The sequence below is a fragment of the Diceros bicornis genome, chromosome 35 (assembly GCF_020826845.1).
Source record: "Diceros bicornis minor isolate mBicDic1 chromosome 35, mDicBic1.mat.cur, whole genome shotgun sequence".
NCBI classification, from domain to species: Eukaryota; Metazoa; Chordata; class Mammalia; order Perissodactyla; family Rhinocerotidae; genus Diceros; species Diceros bicornis.
The window spans coordinates 24,638,310-24,658,151 of record NC_080774.1 but is presented as its reverse complement, the minus strand read 5'-3'; the positions used below and the strand labels follow the sequence as shown (position 1 = coordinate 24,658,151).

The 19,842-nt window shown below is 46.7% G+C and overlaps 1 protein-coding gene across 1 annotated transcript in view; it reads right to left on the bottom strand.

Annotated features, from left to right (window-relative positions):
• The window catches only part of LIMK2 (LIM domain kinase 2), a 55,403-nt gene extending 36,988 nt beyond the window's left edge, over window positions 1–18,415 (bottom strand). Inside the window, exons 1-2 of the mRNA XM_058531807.1 lie at window positions 18,311–18,415; window positions 8,499–8,598 (exon numbers count right to left, since the gene is read on the bottom strand). Coding sequence (XP_058387790.1) covers window positions 8,499–8,598; window positions 18,311–18,326 — 116 coding nt within the window. The 5' untranslated portion in view covers window positions 18,327–18,415. The remainder of the gene's footprint in view (window positions 1–8,498; window positions 8,599–18,310) is intronic.
• Between the last annotated feature and the right edge of the window lie 1,427 nt (window positions 18,416–19,842).

Here is a 19,842-nt window from a genome sequence, read left to right as displayed (position 1 = left end):
TAATTAGGCCAAAAGAGGGCAAGGGGGCATTCCAGGCAGAGGGAACAGCAGGAACAAAGGCCTTGTCAGAAGAAAGGAGGATGCATTTTGGACCCTTTGAAGAAGGGCAGAGAGGCTGAAGTAGAGAGAGCAGGAGGCTGTGGGGAGAGGCCAGACCACAGGGGGCTATGTACACCACAGGGGGCTTTGTAGGCCACAGTAAGGACTTCGGTCTTTATCCAAGAACGTAAATCGTGGAAGTGTATAATGATGGAGAGACGACAGAGTGTGACGTGGTCAGATTTTTTTAAAGATCACTCACTCCGGCTGCTCTGTGAAGAAGGGATTGGGGTGCAGAGTGACTATGGACAGTTAGAAGTCTACTGCAGCCATCCAGGTGAGAGGATGGTAGCACGGAACAGTGTAGTGGTGGTGGCAGAAATGGAAAGAAGTGGGTGCATTCAAAATATGATCTGGATATAGAACTGATAGGCTTGGATATGGAGGATGAGAGAGAAGCAGCATCAAGGAGGACTCCCAGGTTCTGGCTTGGGCAGTGGGTGGATGGTGATGCCATTCAACAGGACAGGTGACAGTGGAAGAGGAGCCAGTTTTGGGGGGAAGACTGAAAGTCCAGCTGGGTCTGAGGTGCCTGGAAGACATTCAAAGGGACATGTGAAGGTGACAGTAGGATAGATAGGTCTAGAGCTCAGTGGAAAGGTTTGGACTGGAGATACTGATTTCAGGGTTGTCACTGTGTGGAGGACAACAGAAGCCACAGGCACGGGTGAGACTGCCTAGGGAGAAAACAGAGCAAACAGCAACATTTCAGAGCTGGATAGAGGAGCAGAAGCAAACTGGAATGACCAGAGAAGTGGGGGAAAACCAGGAGAGTGTGGAATGTCATGGAAGCCAAGGGAAGAGAAGGTTTCAAGAGTGACAAAGACACTAATAACAAATGCTAACATCTATTAAGTCCAAATTATGGCCAGGCACTGTGCCAAGGGCTTTGAATACATGATCAAATTTAAACTGCACAATAACCTTTTGAGGTGGGAACCATCATTTCCCCTTTTATAGATGAGGAAACTGTGGCAAAGAAAAGTTAAGCAGCTGACTCAAGGTCAGGTGGCTGATAAGAAAAGTTGGGACACAATATTTTTCACAGAAATAGAACAAAGAATCCTGACATTTATAAGGAACAACAAAAGACCTCGAATAGCCAAAGGAATCCTGAGAAAAAAGAACAAAGAACAAATCACACTCCCTGATTTGAAAATATACTACAAAGCTATAGTAACCAAAACAGCATGGTACTGGCACAAAAACAGACATACAGATCAATGGAATAGAATCAAGAGCTCAGAAATAAACCCACACATCTATGAACAGCTAATCTTCGACAAAGGAGCCAAGAACATACAACGGGTAAAAGAAAGTCTCTTCAACAAATGGTGTTGGGAAAACTGGACAGCCACATGCAAAAAAATGAAAGTAGACCATTATCTTATACCATACACAAAAATTAACTCAAAATGGATTAAAGACTTGAATGTAAGACCTGACACCATGAAACTTCTAGAAGAAAACATAGGAAGTATGCTCTTCGATATTGGTCTTAGCAACATATTTTCAAGTACCATGAAAATGACCGGGCAAGAGAAACAATAGAAAAAATAAACAAATGGGGCTACATCAACTAAAATCTTCTGCACAGCAAAGGAAACCATCAAGAAAATGAAAAGACAACCTAACAATTGGGAGAAGATATTTGCAAACATATATCTGATAAGGGGTTAATCTCCAAAATATATCAAGAACTCATACATCTGAACAACAAAAAAACTAATAACCCAATTAAAAAATGGGCAAAAGACCTGAACAGACATTTCTCTAAAGAAGATATACAGATGGCCAACAGGCACATGAAAAGATGTTCAACATCATTAACTATCAGGGAAATGCAAATCAAAACTACAATGAGATATCACCTCACGCCCGTAAACTACAATGAGATATCAGCTCACGCCCGTCAGAATGGCTATAATTAACAAGACAGGAAACAACAAGTGTTGGAGAGGATGTGGAGAGAAGGGAAGTCTCATACACTGCTGGTGGGAAGGCAAACTAGCGCAGCCACTATGGAAAACAGTATGGAGATTCCTCAAAAAATTAAGGCTAGAACTACCATACGATCCAGCTATCCCACCGCTGGGTATTCATCCAAAGAACAGGAAAAAACAAATGCGTAAAGATACATGCACCCCTGTGTTCACTGCAGCATATTCACAATAGCCAAGACTTGAAAGCACCTAAGTGCCCATCAAGGGACGAATGGATAAAGAAGATGTGGTATGGGGCCGGCCCGGTGGCGCAAGCGGTTAAGTGCGCACGCTCTGCTGCGGTGGCCCAGGGTTTGCCGGCTCAGATCCCAGGCGCGCACCGATGCACAGCTTGTTAAGCCATGCTGTGGCAGTGTCCCATATAAAGTAGAGGAAGATGGGCATGGATGTTAGCCTAAGGCCAGTCTTCCTCAGCAAAAAAAAAGAGGAGGATTGGCATCGGATGTTAGTTCAGGGCTGGTCTTCCTCACACACATACACAAAAAAAAAGATGTGGTATACAATATATAAAATGGAATACTACCCAGCCATACGAAACGATGAAATCCAGCCATTTGTGACAACATACATGGACATTGAGGGTATTATGCTAAGCAAAATAAGTCATAGGGAGAAGGTCAAATACCGTTATGATCTTGCTGTTAAGTAGAGGATAAAAACAAGAACAAACAAACACACAGAGACAGAGACTGGATTGGTGGTTACCAGAGGGAAAGGGGGAAGGGAGGAGGGTGACAGGGATGATTAGGCACATGTGTGTGGTGATGGATTATTAATTAGTATTTGGGTGGTGAACATGATGTAATCCATGCAGAAAGAGAAGTATAATGATGTACACCTGAAATTTATACAATGTTATAAACCAATGTTACCGCAATTGGGAAAAAAAAAAAAAGAGAAGTTGGGATGGAAACTCCAGCAGCCTGACTCCAAATTCTGATCCACTTTTCTCTACTACCTCTAGCGCAGTCTGGGAGGTCATATAAGATGAAGACTGAAGAGTGGCCAGTGGACAAACCAACGAGGCTGTCCTCTGGAACATTATTAAGGGAAGGTTGTGTCAGGGGAGAGTCAAAATGGAAGCGCGCTATTAGGAATGCTCCATGTTATTACCTGTTTTTTCAGCTGTCTGAGGGAGCCAGTCAGAAGCCCAGACCAGTATGTCAAATCTGTATCCCCAACAGCATCTAATTTGGTGCCTTCAATATAGATGCTCAAAATTATATGTGAATAGTTAACGTAAGAAGCACAATGTTGCCGTGTGCTGCTGCTAACCCTTCACATCATAACATTCTAACGTTTTCAGAATGCTTTCTTCTCCATTACCTCCTTGATCCTCACAACTACTTCATGAGGGGAATTATTTTTACCACATTTTATAGATAAGAAACTGAGGCTCAGAGTGGCAAAGGAACTTGCCCACAGTTACACAGCTAGCCTGGCTCTGCTGAGACTTAAATCCAGGTCTTCTGACTTCAAGTCTACGGTTCTTTCCTGGAAGTCCCAGAGGAAAGAGGACAGTCTTGGGAGCTAGGGAGACCTGAGTTCAAATGTCAGCTCTGTGTGACCCTGGGCAAGTTACTCTACCTTTCTGGGCCTGCTTGTTTTAGTATAAAATGGAGTTGCAGGGTTATTGTGAAGGTTGAATCACATAATTGAAGTGAAACTCCCAATACAATGCTTAATAAACATCAATCATCTTTCCCTGGCCCCACCCCCACCCCTCTCCATTTCTGGCCCCCCGACTGCAGCGTGGGGCTTCTATCACAGGGTCTTACTTGTGTCTTCCCAAAGAACAAAGCAGGATTAAGGCACACTGAAGGTTATATGCTGCTGCTACATACTAGGAGTCCCACCCTGTGTTCATGCTAGAGTCCCTTGTCGGGGCAGAGGAAGGCCCAGGTGTCTGTCCTGTCCCTCTGTCAGGCAGGCCCCAGTCCCCTGTCCAACAGCCAGTCTTAATGATCTTCTGGCTGGCTGTTTCCTTAAAGATAAACTAGACAAAAAGCAAACTAGAATCAAAGGCTTGGGTCCATAAATGCAGCAGCAACATCAACAGTAGAACAGCAGATGGCAGGTTTGCTCCACTGACTCCCACACCAGGAGCCCGGAGACCCAGGAGAAATTTAACAGCACTTTTATTGACACTTGAGAGTTCATGAAGCCTTTGAACCAATACCCTTCAATGTTATCTGACACCACCAGTGTGTAGCAGGCAGGGTGAGTGTTTTCACCCTGAAGTTGCAGAAGAGGAAACTGAGCCTCAGGGAGGTTAAATGACATGCCCATATTCAGAAATGCAAAGAGACTCTTGTAAGCAAGGAGTCAGAATGACTGGGTTCAAATCCCAGCTTATGCTGGGATGACTGAGCAAGTAACTTCCATTTCCCTATTTATAAAATAGGTAAGACCAGCAGTACAACTAGGTTGTTGTAAGAATTAAATGAGATGATGCATGTGAAATGCTTAGGACAGTGTCTGGTGCAGAGTGAGCACTCAATAAATGGTACCTATTACTATAACTATGATTCTACTGTGCTTCTTTAGAAGCGGGTGTGGGTGAGAAAATGATCATGGCTTTCAGCATCACAGAAAATACTCTGTTGTCAGCCAGCCCATTACACCACAGTCTCTGGTCGCTATGTGTGTAATTTCTTCACCGGCCTTTCCTGGAGTCAGAAATTTAGCGGAAATGATCTGTTGCCTGATGATGTGACAAGAGCTCTCTCCATTATCTCTTTTCAAGAGCAGAGGCATTAGAACTCACTTCTCAAAAGAGAGAGCTCAGTCTGTGTTCATCATCCTGAGAAAGGAGGCCCTGAACAGTTCCCAGGAACCTTAAGAATGGTGGTGTTTTCCCTCTGATGCTGCTGCTAGGAATCAGGGCAAGCAACAGAGTCCCAGGTAGGGGCCATAAAGACTAACAGAGGCAGCTTTTCCCTCCTCCCATGAACCCTCCTATTTGGCCAAACACCTCTGATGAGGGTGAAGGGACAATCGTCAGAAAACCTGTCAGGGTTCTTTGGTTTGCCAACATGCCAAGAGGCCACATCACCATTCATAGCTCGACACTTTAACCTCAGCTACAAATAACATGCAGTCTGGCTGCTTTCCTGGCCTCCCCCAGTGAGAGGGAGCTGGTTCCGGAGAGCTTCAGAGAGAATGGCCCCAGCTCTAGAACCAATGACACTGCTCAAGGAAAGGAAAGGCCAGAGGTACTTAGAGTCCAAACAGGCCTATTGCGAAGACTGAGGAAAGGAAGTAGGAGGGCTGGTCAGCCAAGTGTCCAGAGATCAGAAGGATCCTGGCCAGGCGCCCAACAGCACCAGCATAATTACTGACTGGGCTACTTCCAGGAGGTCTGTCAGCTGGCCTCCACCATAAAGTCCCAGGTTCCAGCCGTAAGTGGCTTCCTACTGTCCTGGGCACCTGAGAATCTGGTGTAAGGTATTCAGAGGCAGGATTACCTGTGTGGCTGCACAGGAGGGGATAGGGTAGTGTAAGCAGAAGGCGAGGGAAGGAGCTTGGGCCAAACCCCAGCAATGTGTCCATTCAATATCCAGCCCCACCCTGTGACTACGAAAACAAAGGTGTGGGGGAAGGGGAAAAGAAAAGTCATTTCCTTTATTGTAACTATAGCCCAGCTGGGTAAGAGCAAGGCTGGAAGGGAGTCATGAAGAATGAATTCCTTTGGGTAGCATGGAGGGAGGGTCCTGCTTCCAGCGGGCCTGCACCCAGACACTGAATTCATCAGAAAATCACAGATGTGCTGGGGTGGAAGAGACCTTAAGAGACCATTCAGACTGATGCCTCACGCTCCTCATAACCCTGTTACTTCTGGGGTCAGACAAAACCAGGTTACTTCTGGGGTCAGGCTGGGTCTGCCCAGCCATAAAGATCTTCCTCCAATTTGGGCAAAAGTCAAATTGGCTCCACAGCAGCCAGTCCCCCCAGAGCAAATTACCAGGCTCCATCTGAGGACTTCCTGTCATCCAGTTTGCATGGGAAAGCTCAAGAGTCAGGAAATGTACTCCTTTCATATAGCTGGATTAGAGATACCCCATCCTTGAGGCAAAATTGCAAATAGGAGTCTGAATCTTGATGCTCTACTTCTTCCCACTGGCATGATCTTTGGTTTAATTGTGCCAGAGTAGTTCAAAGTTAACCTTAACCCCTGAGCCTCCACATCAGATGACCAAAGAGTGTGTCATAAGAGAAATAAATGTATGCATGTAGGTGTATATAAACACACACACAATATAATATAAAGTGACGCTACTGATTGTTAAGGGTTTTGTATGTGTCAGATGTTATGCTAGGCACTTTATATAGGTTATCACATTTAATCCTCCCCAACAACCTTGTGGTGTTAGTACTATTCTTATCGCCATTTTACAGATGAGGTGCCTGAAGCTCAGGGAAGTCACCTATGGCCAGTTAATAAATTGCAAAGCCAGGATTTGAAACCAGACAGTCTCATTCCACAGCCTGCATTTTTATCCACCACGATAACGTGCCTTATTTCTTCACAAGCATGTATGTGTGCGTATGGTTCTCTCTCTCTCTCTGACACACACAATGCTCTCCAACAAGCTAGCATCTGACCAGACCTACAAATGACCCAAGACTTCAATTCTAAGGGCAGCTCTTGTCACCCATGGCCTGTCTGTGTAACTCTTTTTGTCTTTTCGGTTTCAGGCCTCTCATCTGTGATATGAAGTGGTTATATCATACAGCAGGGAGTCCCCTTCTAGTTCTGAAGTTCTTTAGTTCTAGGAGAATCCAGAAATTCCAAAGATTAGCACGTTCTACCCTGTCCTGCTTATTTTGGATAGAAAACATTCACACAAAAAGGAAAAGAGCATGGGCCGGCCCCGTGGCGTAGCGGTTAAGTGCTCGCACTCCGCTGCTGGCGGCCCGGGTTCAGATCCCAGGCGCACACTGACGCACCACTTGTCAGGCCATGCTGTGGCGGCGTCCCATATAAAGTAGAGGAAGATGGGCACGGATGTTAGCCCAGGGCCAGTCTTCCTCAGCAAAAGAAAAAAAAAAGAGGAGGATTGGTATGGATGTCAGCTCAGGGCTGATCTTCCTCACAAAAAAGAAAAAAAAAAAGGAAAACAGCAGGAACAAATATGACCATATGGGTTAGATGCTAAGGCTAGCCCCAGCCTGGTAACTCACTAGGTGCTCTAAAAGGAAAGGGTTAGCCCAAGAGTTTATCTATAAAGTCCCTTACAATTCTGACGCTCTGCTCCTATCCTACTAAAAGGCACAGTAAAGGTAGAATCAATTTCCCTGAGGGTAAAAGAAGGAGGAACCAAGGCAATTAGATCCACAGAGAAAATTGGAGAACTCCAAGTTAGAGCTGAAAGGGCACAAAAATGCTGGTTCTTCTCCAACTCTTCCAGATGCCAGAACTCTCCAGGCCAACCCCCCGACATAGTTCCCGTGTTCTGGGTGGAGGCAAGTGCTTAAAGGTCAATTAAATTACTTGATATCAGCAAGGGGGAGGCTTTGCAACAAGAGCTGTGTGTGGGAGCTGGAACCTACATCACAGCACATGGTGCCTGTCTACACAGTCTGTCTCATTCTCAGAATGTGAGCACAGCCCCACCACTTCAGACCACGGGGGCCACATATGCCCACCCAGCCTCCGATGTGGAACGACTGCAGGCCAGGCACTGTTTATGTTCTGGAGAATGCAAAGACAAGCTCCCACTCTTGAGGATTCCAATCGCCCAGCGGAAAGAAATAACCATTCAGTGGCTGCCTACCATGTGCTAGGCCCTTGGTATATATGACTTCATTCAATCTTAACAAGTCTATGAGACAGATTCTTAACATCTGTATTTTCCTGATGAGGAAACTGGCCTCCGACAGTAGGAACAAATCTGACTTTAAAGTCTGTGTTATTTTCAAGAAATGGAGCTGCCTCCAAACAATAATCTAAGAGCTACAATAAAGTTAATTTAAAAAAAGCAGGAAACTAGGAAGGCATCCTGTGGTGAGGAGCTGGCTCTGCCAACTGCACTAAAAACAACCCTCGAGGCACCTGTGTAATCAGTAGTGCAGCTGTGGGAGAGTTAATCTTTCTGGGCCTGTTTCCTCACCTGTGAAGTGTGGGCACTGGGACATTCTAGAAAGGGATCCTCCATTCCCCCCCACCTCTAGCTGCAGCTGGCCCATCTGTGGCTCTTCCACTTTCACCTGGTGTCAGGGGGGCCACACCTGACATTTGCTCCTGTGCCCTTCCTTGGCACATCCCTCCCCACCCCCTCACCTGCACCGAAATGGAAACTCTGAAGTCAGAAGCTTATTTTTCTATTTCCCAGGACATGAAATAGTGCCTGGCCTATACCACACTGGCAAAGACAGGAGGACAGACCCACTTACTGGAAGCAAGAGCTGTGCCAGGCTTCGTTGATGGTCCTGTACAACCTCTGACTTGGTGCAACATGGTCTCCACAGCCCCGACACCTCCAGGCATCTTCACCTGCACACAAAATCAAGGGGTTCAGAGGCCTGAAATAGCAGGGGGCACAGGGATGGGATTCCTACCGTGTAGAATAAAACTGAATTAACAGACTCATATTGAAAGGGTTGGGCCAATGCTTTGCTAGATGCACAATTCCCTCCTCCACAGGATCTCTGGTAAGCACTTATCCAGCCTCTGCTCATCTCTCCAGGGACAGGGAATTCAAGGCCTCAAAAGTAGTCTCACTCCATTTTTAAAAAATGGTTCTGATTGTTCCTTTTTCCACTGAAACAAAACCTGCCTTTTCCTAGAACTTTCAGCCCTTGCTTATAGCTCTGAGTAGACGAAAGGAACAAGGTCTCTTTCTTTTCAGGGTCAGCCTTTCCTACAACTGTTCCCAGCCAGCACCCAGAAACTTCTCCTCTCTAGGTTAAACATATTATTGCCTTTTCCTATTCCTCAAAAGCCCTGGTTGTGCCGATTTTACATCACCTAGTCCAGGAGCTCATTCATTCGACCAACATCATGGGTTTTCTTGACGTAAAGCTCTATGTTGGAGACTGTTGGACAACATCATCCCTGCTCCTCAAGAAGCAAATTCAGTGGAAAAGACACATTCTTCCATATTGTAATTTTTCATTTACATATTATTTCAGAGGTAGAAGCAAAGTGCTATTTTAGTTCAGAGAAAGAAGTAATGGGTATAGAAGGGAAAGAACAAACATCTAACGAACACCTCCTATATGCCAAGAACTGAGCTAGGTGCTTTCACAGACCCACTCGCATTTAATTCTCAAAACAATCCTGTGAGGCAGGTATTACTACACTCATTTAACGGATGAGAGAGCTGAAAGTTGGAGCTGGTGGTGACAGGCCAAGCGGCAGATCTAGCATTTTAACTCAGGTCTGGCTCATTCTAAAGCCCAGGCTCCTCCCACTCCACCATGTTCATTCCTGCTTATTCCACTGAGGGGAGTAAAGGCTGGAAGTCTTTGTAGGGGAAGCTGACACTTGAGTTGAGCCTTGAAAGATGGGGAAGATTTACCAAGACTGAGAAAGGATGGAGAAGGGCTGTGTAGCTTGGGCAACAGCAGAGTCAGTCCATGTTCCTCCAAAAGGGACAAAACACAATACTCCTGGTGTGGCTCAGATGCCCACTTCTTGAAATAAAGAGGGCAGCTGAGATCAAGCTGTGGTACCTGACCCAGCCCTACAAAACGGGACAAAGTTGTTACAAGACTCCCTTGTGCGCTCCATGTATGCAGCTTTGTTCTCCCTGGGTAACTCCAGACTGCCACAGGCACGGTGACAGTCACCGAACCTTGTTTCATAGGCGCCCGTGAATAGACAATGCACGGCTCCAGGCACTTCAAGATTGCTCAGCAGCATTCTAGGGCAGCCAGGGCAGACAGCTATCCTCATACCCCAGAGGAGAGCTGAATAAGCTGGCAGAAGGCTTTAAAACCTCGACCCACTCACTCCTATCCTCTAGTTCCACAGTGACAGGACATACACGCCCATCACCTCCTGGATCTAAACTTCTCAGACTCTCAACTGGGGCCTTTTTGTGTTTTTGGGTGGTAGTGGCCAGAGAGTACATCATCATCCTCACAAACTCCAAGGCAGAAAAGTCTGAGAAACTCACTTAAATTGGGTTATGGACAGCGGGTGAGACAGTGAATTAGTGAGAGGATTTTTTTGTGTGTGTGAGGAAGATCAGTCCTGAGCTAACATCCATGCCAATCTTCCTCTTTTTTTTTTTTTTTTGCTGAGGAAGATTGGCCCTGTGCCTATCTTCCTCCACTTTATATGGGACACCGCCCCAGCACAGCTTGACAAGTGGTGCCTTGGTGTGCACCCAAGATCCCCACCCAGGCTGCCAGCAGTGGAGCGCACACACTTAACCGCTAAGCCACGGGGCTGGCCCCAGTGAGAGGGTTTTTAACGAACTCAGACATCCAAATGAATCTTCCAAGTTCTAGAGGTACCAGTTTGAAACATTTTTGGAACTCTTACATGGAAGGGCTTTCAGGGTCAGTTTGTGAACTGCCACACCCCAGCCCCAGCAAATCTCACTATTTTAAGTCACACCTTATTCCTTGTTTTTAGTTTTTAACCCAAAAGCAATGTCTGTAACCTGACCACCCACTTAACAATGCAACATCTTGGCTCTACACTTTCTGGCTGCTTCCAAAATTCAAAAAGGATCAGGACTGGGGGCTGGCCTGGTGTCACAGCGGTTAAGTTCACACATTCCGCTTCGGTGGCCGGGGGTTCGGTGGTTCGGATCCTGGGTACAGACTTACTGCTCACCAAGCCATGCTGAGGTGGTGTCCCACACAGAAGAGCTACAACTCTATAACTATGATACACAACTATGTACTCAGGCTTTGGGGAGAAAAAAAGAAAAAGAGGGAGATTGGGAACAGATGGTAGTGCAGGGCCAACCTTTCTCAAAAAAAAAAAAAAAAAAGGATCAGGACTTTCCACTATGAGGATGTTTGAGATAATCTGTTATTGCCACACCCTCCAGAGCCTGCTCTGCTTTCTCCAGTCTTGAGAAACTCAAAGCCATTCAACAAACACTTATTTAGCACCTGCTCTGTGGTAGGCATTACAGGCACAAAATCAAGACCCCTACTCTCTTCTCTCATATCCACCTGGTTCCACCTTCCAAATCTCTCTCCAGTCCTTCCCTGTCCTTCACCGTAGCTGGAGTTCAGGTCTTTGGCTTCCTTTCCCTGTCCACTGCACAGTCTTGGCTGGCTCACCCAGACACCCCGATGTCTACAGAACAAAGGCTCAGCTGTTCAGCACGGCACTCCTGTTCTGGACTCCATCCTATCCCACCTCTCAGAAGATGTGCACTTTCCGTTATCTCTACCACCACTCTCTTCTCCACTGGCTCCTTCCAATGATCATTTAAATAAGTTCAAGTCTTTCTCATTAAAAAAATATCTGGACCCCATTTTCTCCTCTAGCTACCATCCTTACTTCTCCCCTTCACAGCCACATGTATTAAAAAGTTGTCTACACATCACCGCCCTCATTTCCTCACTTCCCACTTACCGCATAATCCACTGCAATCTGACTTCCACCCCCACCATTTCTCTGAAACTGTCTCACCAAGGGCAACAGTGACCACTTATTGCTAAATTCAATGGACATGCTTTAGTCATTCTTTCAGCAAATATTCACTGCATGCCAACTATGTGTCTAACACTGTGCTGGGGAAAGGGCAGCAAACAGGAGAGAGATTAAACATAGAACAGATATTAAATAATAACAATTATTTTAATTATAATTGGGGCAAGTAGCATGAAGGAGATATCAAGTTCATTGCTAGGAAAATGGGGGTGGGGTAGGGCAAACAAGTATTCCTTAAGGAAGTAATTTCCAAGCTGAGCTCTAAAGGATGAATATAAGTTAACCAGGCGAAAAGGAGGGAGGAAGCATAACAACGGAGACTGGGGTTGAGGCAGACACGTGCAAAGGTCCTGAGGTAGGAACGCAAACTCCTCACACATCATTAAAGTTGGCTAATGTCATGGGGCCAGCCCCGTGGCATGGCGGTTAGGTGTGCACACTCCACTGTTGGTGGCCCAGGTTTGGATCCCAGGCACGCACCGACGCACCACTTGTCAGGCCATGCTGTGGCGGCATCCCATATAAAGTGGAGGCAGATGGGCACAGATGTTAGCCCAGGGCCAGTCTTCCTCAGCAAAAAGAGGAGGATTGGCATGGATGTTAGCTCAGGGCTGATCTTCCTCACACACACACACACACACACACAAAAAGTTGGCTAATGTCAGCTCCAAAGGACTAGGAAAATGAAGACTGGTCTCTGGCCTACTACAGCCTCAATAAACATTTATTGTAGGAACGAATGGCCCTCCACAAGGTGGCCCCAAAGAAGTTCTCTCTCTCATCATTCCTTACAAAGGAACGCTCTAGTCACATCTTGATCTATTTTCTATTCCTGCCACACACATTCACGTTCTTACATCCTAACAGTCACACCTCAAGCTATTCTCTATGTTTAGCATGCTTTACCCACCTTTTCCCTTAACCAAACTTCTATCCTTCCTTGATGGTCCCCCAAAGGCAGGCAGTATTTCTTTCACTTTGTCTATACCTGTTCTATATTATTTGTTCTGTAATTACAGTTCATTACGTTTCTGTCTCCTCCAGTCCCTCCCTCTCTGCCCTCCCCTCTCTCCCAGCTCTAAGGGGCAAAGGCTGCATCAGTATTTTTCAAATCTCCAGGGTTTAGCACAAAGCCTGGTACAGAACAGATTCTCCTTTGTGTGGCAAATCCAACTGAATAATTGGATCCAACTGCCAGCCATAAAGATAAGCTCCAACAGTCTGCAAGGATGATTCAACTGGACTAAGTATTCTGGCTCCCAGGGTGACTACCTACAGGTAAAGTCACTTGTAGGTGCACAGGCCTCAGTCCATCACGTTGTACCTGAGCAAGGGTATTCACCCAGAGCCTTCGGCCTCCCAAGCCCAGACATTCTCCAAAAGAATACTCTTGGCCTTTTCAGCTCCCTTACAACCCTGAAAGTTGATGATCCTAACTCTTACAGCCTTCATTCTAGGAAATGAAAGAGAAATATAATAACACAAAGACTTGGAGATTTCTGTGAGGCCCAATGGAAGACCAATCCAGAGTCCAGTCTCCCTGGGAAATTCTTCCTCCAGGAAAATACCTCATTGTACCAGGCTGTTCACCCTCTCCCTCTACTGTGTTTACCTCTCATATTTGCAGACTTATCAACAGAGGCTACTGATTGTGAGTCCAGAAACGGAGCCTGAGTAAGTAAATGTCCCCAGTAGCCTCAAACAGTAAGGGGCCCTTAATAAGTGTCTAATAATCAGAAAAATGTCCCTTCACAGTTATTATTGGAATTTGTTGCTTATAAGAAGTGGTAAACGTGCAATGCAAACAAGATAAGAATTGTAACAAATGGCTCATTACAAAGTTCTCACCTTCAGGATCTTTTGAATACTGGTATAAAATATATTCAGTCTGTATAGGATGGAAGGATGGTAAGGCTGAAAGGGCCTTTAGAAACCATCTACTCTAACCCAACACTTTCATTTTTCTGAAAGAAAAGAATTGAGTTGCCTAACCATCAGAAACCTGGTCTGGGAGGGGCTCAAACCCAAGTTCTGAGACTATAAGACCAGATGCGTTTTTATTATCCTATGCAGCCTCAGACAAGTTGAGACTTGCTCAAGACTACATAGTCATTCAGTGGAAAGGCTCAGCCTGGTACCCCAGCTCAGAGCCAGTGCATTTCCCACAAGACACTAACATTCACCTTAATCTCGGTCTAAGAGCTGGGTTTCTGCAAACTAGTCCTTTTCAGACTTCAAAGTGGTGAGAAAGCCCCAAGTGCTGAGAACTCATGAGACCATAAAGCCTAGCCTGAACCAACATGCAGAGATCCTATCCTTTCGTTTGAGAAAAATCTTTGATGCTTCTCATGTTCCATCAGACAATGAGAACCAGGAACAAAACCCAGCCAATTCAGCGTAGCACAAAACAACAAATATGGTAACTGCTGTGCCCCCTGGGAACTGGCAGGTCAGGTGTATAAATTGTACTTGTTCCAGGATAAAGCAGGAAGCAGAGGGGCAGGGCAGCAGCTAGTGGGGAGCAGCCAAGAGAGAAAAGATCACATTTTAATGAAGTGACTACCAACAAGACTAACAGTAATGATTAACATTCCTCTAGATACTCTCCTATATATCCCAAAGGGTTTTCCTCCTCACTAGCTTGCCAAATATTACCAAAGGGAGTGTCTAAGGAAAAAAGATTACATGATTTTTAAAGCAGCTTTGGAACTTTTCTGGACCTTAGAGTCTTCCTTCATAAAAGGAGGGATCAAATGATTCCTTCTAGCTCTGAGAGTCTGGGACACCAAACCAGGGGCCTCTCATTTTTCAGGTTAAGGCACAGACATAGGCATCTCAGAAAGTTTCATTCTTGCTGTCGTTCTCTTCTGCTTTTCTTTAGTTTATTAGGAAAAATTTGTGAGGGTCAAGCAGAACCAGAGTTAGACCTGGTTCTGTGTCCTTGGGTAAATTATTTAACCTCTCTGAGCTTGTCTTTTAATCTTGAAAAAGAGGATAATACCACCTACCTTACAGGATTACCAAGAGGATTAAGACAAATAACATAATATATGTGACAATACCTCCTGCAGTGCTTGGCACTTAGTTGGCAAATGAATTGTGAGTAGCTTTTCTTCTTTCCTTCATGTATATCTAGTGGGTTGGCTGAGTAAAGGTTGAGCTGAATACACTAACCTCTAAAACCTGAAGGGAACGTTTTCAAAATAAATTCAGCAAATGTTTTCTGTGTGCCCATGTGCAAGACACAGACTAGGCCACAAACTGCTGGGGGCCCTTGGTGAGCACTCATGGGGTGTGATGGACAAGGATATGTACAGAAATAACATGTCAGAGAGGGACAAACCAGGTGCTGGGGGCAGGGCAAGCTCGGTACAGTAATAAGATACTTGGTAGAGAAACTAATGAGACAGATGGCTTCTGCGGCTTTCGGGCACTCAGGTTCTCATTTCCAACCATAAGATTACCTCCTTCAAGAAGCATTCCCTGACCAAATCTGGTAGCCACCTGGGACATCTTGCTATTCTTCACACATGCCAAGCACATTCCTGGCTAGGGCCTTTGCTCATTCTCTTTTATCCCCTCTGTCTAGAATGTTCTTCCCCCAGATATCCAAACTGCTCACTCTCTTGCTTCATTTCTCTGCTCAGATGTCATTAACCAGAGAGACTCCCCTGACCTTCCACCACTCCTACGCCCTTATCCTACTTTATTTCTCTTCAGAGCATTTATCCCTAATGTATGATATTTATATATGCACATATTGTCTATCTCTCCCACCAGCACATACACTCCATTAGGGAAGGGATTTGGTCTACTTTGTTCCCTGCTGTATCCCCCAGGGCCTAGAAGTGCTTGGCACATAGTAGGAACTCAATATATATTTGTGGAATGAACATATGAAAAGAGTTCTTCCCCACCTTTAAATATGTGATTGCATATAGGCCTTATAATAGCGTGTTTTGATTTGCCCTCTTTTTCTGGAGAGGAAGATTGGCCCTGAGCTAATATCTGTTGCCAATCTTCCTCTTTTTGCTGAGGAAGACCGGCCCTGGGCTAACATCTGTGCTCATCTTCCTCTACTTTACATGGGACGCCGCCACAGCATGGCTTGACAAGCGGTGCGTCAGTCTGCACCCCGGATTCAAACCTGCAAACTCTGGGCCACCGAAGCAGAGCGCACGAACTTAACCACTACGCCACCAGGCTGGCCCTGATTTGTCCACTTTTTTCTTAATTATTCTCAATACACAGTGAATTTCTTGAAGGTACAAACCATATATTATTCATTTTCACAAATATTTATTAAGGGCTCACTATGTGCCAGATCCTGTATGTCTCAAGCAGCCTGGAAGATTGGAAAGAGCAATGGAGGAGAACTCCTAGATTAGCCCTGGCTCTACCACTCATTCAGTGACCCTGGACAAATCCATTTTCCTCCCTGGGCCTCAGTCCCTTCATATGTAAAATGAGGAGAGTTACATTATCTCAAGTCTCTCCTGGTTCGAGCACCTGTTAAAATTTATGAGAGGTAAAACCTGGCCCAGCCTAGTGCCTTTGACAGCACAGACACTCAGTAAATATTTGATTTCTTTGTTGTTGATTCTCCTGTTACACAGGGATCTGAGTTGTCTTGGAACAACAAGTAAAAGTTGAAGTCCCACTTCCTTCTCTGACTCCATGGGCAACCTCATTCTGGTGTCTGTGATACAGAGAGGATGAAGCACTGAATTTGAAGTCGGAAAACATGAATCCTGACCATCACCACTTATTTGGCTATGGAACCCTGAACAAGTAATTTCTGAGCCTTAGTCTCCTCACACATAAAAAAGCCACACTGGCCTTCTCTCAGCTCTTCAAAGGCACCATATGCCTTCCTACCTCAGGGCCTTTTTATGCTGTTCCCTCTGCTGGAATGTTCTTTGCCCTTTCTTTTCTGGACTAACTTCTACTTATCCTCAGGGATCAGCATAAACTTGCTTTGTTAGGGAAAGTATTCCCTATCCACTCTCCTCACCCCTGCTGTACTCTTACAGCACTATCTCAATTCTTTATCTCAATTATTATAGCATTTATTTCAATTGTTACCTCAATTATTTACTGTCCATCTCTATGACTGTAAGCACTACAAAGGAAGTACTGGGTCTGTTTTGTTCATCACTATACTCCTCAGTGCTTGGCTAAGTATCTGATAAATATTCTTATGGAAGAATGTATATAAACTAATGCATCTAGAGGTTTTAATGGCTCTAGACAGGTTTTTGGTTCACTCAGAGAAAAATATAATAAGCACTATTGCAATCTAAGATCTTTTGCAAATTTCTGAGAATCAAGCTTCAAGACAGGAAGCCTATGTTACACGGAGGTTAGGAAAAAATCATTGGAAATCATTTGAGCTGAAGAACTCTGGAAGCCAAAAAAATAAAAATAAAAGAGGAAGGGGCAGGGAGCAGTTCTACCCCTAGCCCTCTTTCTCCAGAAGCCTATTATTAAGAATGAGGAGAAAATCCCATGCTCCCATGGTGAGGAAGTGACCCACTGGTGGCCTGGTTCTTGTATTCAGGATGGAGGAAGTGACTATCCACAGGCTGAAAGCCAGGAAGTGGGGGCCGATATCCAGGACAGCCTCCCTCCTCCACTCCCGTCACCTCTAGAAAGCTTCTGGACGCTGACCCTGGTCGACCCAGAGGCTGGGCCACCTACACAGGTGTCTGGGAAACATATGCAACAGAAAGTCCCTGGTGCTGGGGGACACGCAAGGAGGGCAGGAAGGCGCAGGGTGGTATGTGAGGTGACTGGGAGGGGACCGCAGGCCCGGCTACCCTAAGCCTGAAGCTACCCTTCACTCTTGGACAACTCATCTTTCCAGAAGGTGTTTTGCCCTATTCCTCGCCTGTCTCAGAGAGACCAAGGGAGGACCCGGCTCCCATGGGAGGGCCCAGAACCCCAGCGAGCCTACCTTCCCCAGGAAAAACGCTCCAATCTCTCCCTAGGCCCAATCCGTGTCCTAACCCCCAAGGGAGCCCACATTCCCCTTTTTCCCTGCAAAGAGCCCCAAGACCCCGGGGGTCGCAGGCACCAATATACCCCCGAGAAGCCTTGGAGCCCATCGCGAAAGTCATACTCCTCTCCATTTCCCACAGAAAACCCAGAACCCAGCGTAACTCTCCATCCCCACATAATTGCCCCGAATCCTGAAGATCCCGTACTCCCCATATTCCACAGAACCCTCACTCCAAGGGAACCCAGGCCCCTCAGCTGCCTCAGAAAGGGTTTTCACTTGGGGATCTGCAGTCGCCAGGTCCACAAAAAAAGCTGGCCCCCCGGCAGAGCCAGCATCCCTTCCTCCCGGGACCTCAACTCGCGGGCAGCCGCCCAACCCGCCTGCCCCTTGGAGCTCTCTATTTCCGGCTCCCCAATTCCCGGAGCCCCACAACCTCTGAGTCTTCAGGGAGCGCTGTGCTCACTCCCCAAATCCTCCTTCTAAGGAGCCCGAAACCCCCGAGAGGCCGCCGGCTCCCCCCAGGCGCCCTGGGCCCGGGCTCCCGAGATAACGGCGGGACAGGACGGCGCAGCCCTTCCTTACCCGCCTGCTCCGCCATGGTCCTGGGGGCGCGGAAAGGGGGAAGAGAAGGCACGGGCCACGACAACTACTCAGCTCACGCCGCCGCCTCAGGCGCGGCAGGACCTCGGCCCCAGGCGCCAGCGAGATGCGCCGCCTACGGCGCCCGGGGAGGACCAAACCGCACCTGGCACCGGGACCCACCCGCTGATGCCCCGCCCCGCCGACGCCAAGCCCCGCCCCTGGGACCCGGCCCCGCCCCCTGGCTCGGGCTCAGCGTCAGCCCTGGCGCCCCCTAGTGTGAGCGGTGACCTCGGTGGGTCATTTTGGTAAGGGTCATTTTGCGCAGGCTGAAGGGCTCAACACAGATAACTTTCAGCCCATTTTACAGATGGGGACAGCTGAGGACCAGAGGGGACAAGTTCAACTACCTCGAAATGGCTCAGCTCATTAGGAGCTGAGCTGGGATGGGAACCCAGATCTCCTGACTCGGAGGTGAAAGCTCTTTCCAGTAGTGTATGGAATCAAGAATACGAATATGAGAAACCAGGTCTACCCTACATATACCTTTGCGGGGGTTGAGGGTGGACTTTTCTCACAAGCTTCCAACTCAGAGAAGCCACTTCTCTGTGCCACTATGTGTAAACTGACACTCAGTAGATAATCTCTAGGTCAAAGGGTATGGAGGTGGTGCAACCAGCATTCCGGGGGCAGATCCTTAGTGAGGCCAAGTAGGTATATAAATGAACTCAGTACACCAGATCTTCCAATTTTTCAAGACAAGCCAAAACTCCAGGTCGTTAGGTGAAATCTCTCACTTTTTAAAACGTTGGAACCATTAAAAAATTCTAAAAATGCCATGTAGGTCGAAGGAAACACACCTGTGGGCTAGATTTGCCCTGCCGGCTCCTCTTTGTGGAGGAGAGAGCACTGGATGAGGAGTTAGGACAGCAAACTGGTTTCTGGCAGCTGCTAGCTGGCCGAGGGACCTTGAGAGCTACTTGCCCTCATTGGGTTTGGGAGTGGATTGGGGTCCTCCGTCTGACGATGGGTTGGCCATATCAGCCGGTCCCTGAGATTCTTCCTGTTGTGCTGGGTCTTTGGCAACTGTCATTTCCTTAGATCAGACGTAGGTCATGGGAAAAGTGTCTAAATGACCAGGAAGGGACAAGGATAGGGCTCAAGGAAATGGATCATGACACCCCTAAGGACAAAGTTCAACCCAGCTGATTCTGGTTCCAGCACTCTTGAGTGAGCAAAGGTGAGCACAATTCTCTTTCTTCCTGTCCTGACCACGTAGTCCAAACCAGATGCAGGTCAGATTTTTCTCCTCTGGGTGTGGTATGTGGCTCCTGATGTCCTGAGTGTGTAGAAAGTGCTAAGGGGCAGCAGGGGTGATGTACCTGACTTCCGGTAATTCCTGGGAACCCTCTTCAACAGTTGGCTTGACAGTTTCTGAGGAAACCTCTGCTCTGATTACAAGATTGAATATTGAATTAAAGTGATGAGGATCCAGGAGACTCTCCTGACAAGCCACCTCATGGCTAGCAAAAAGG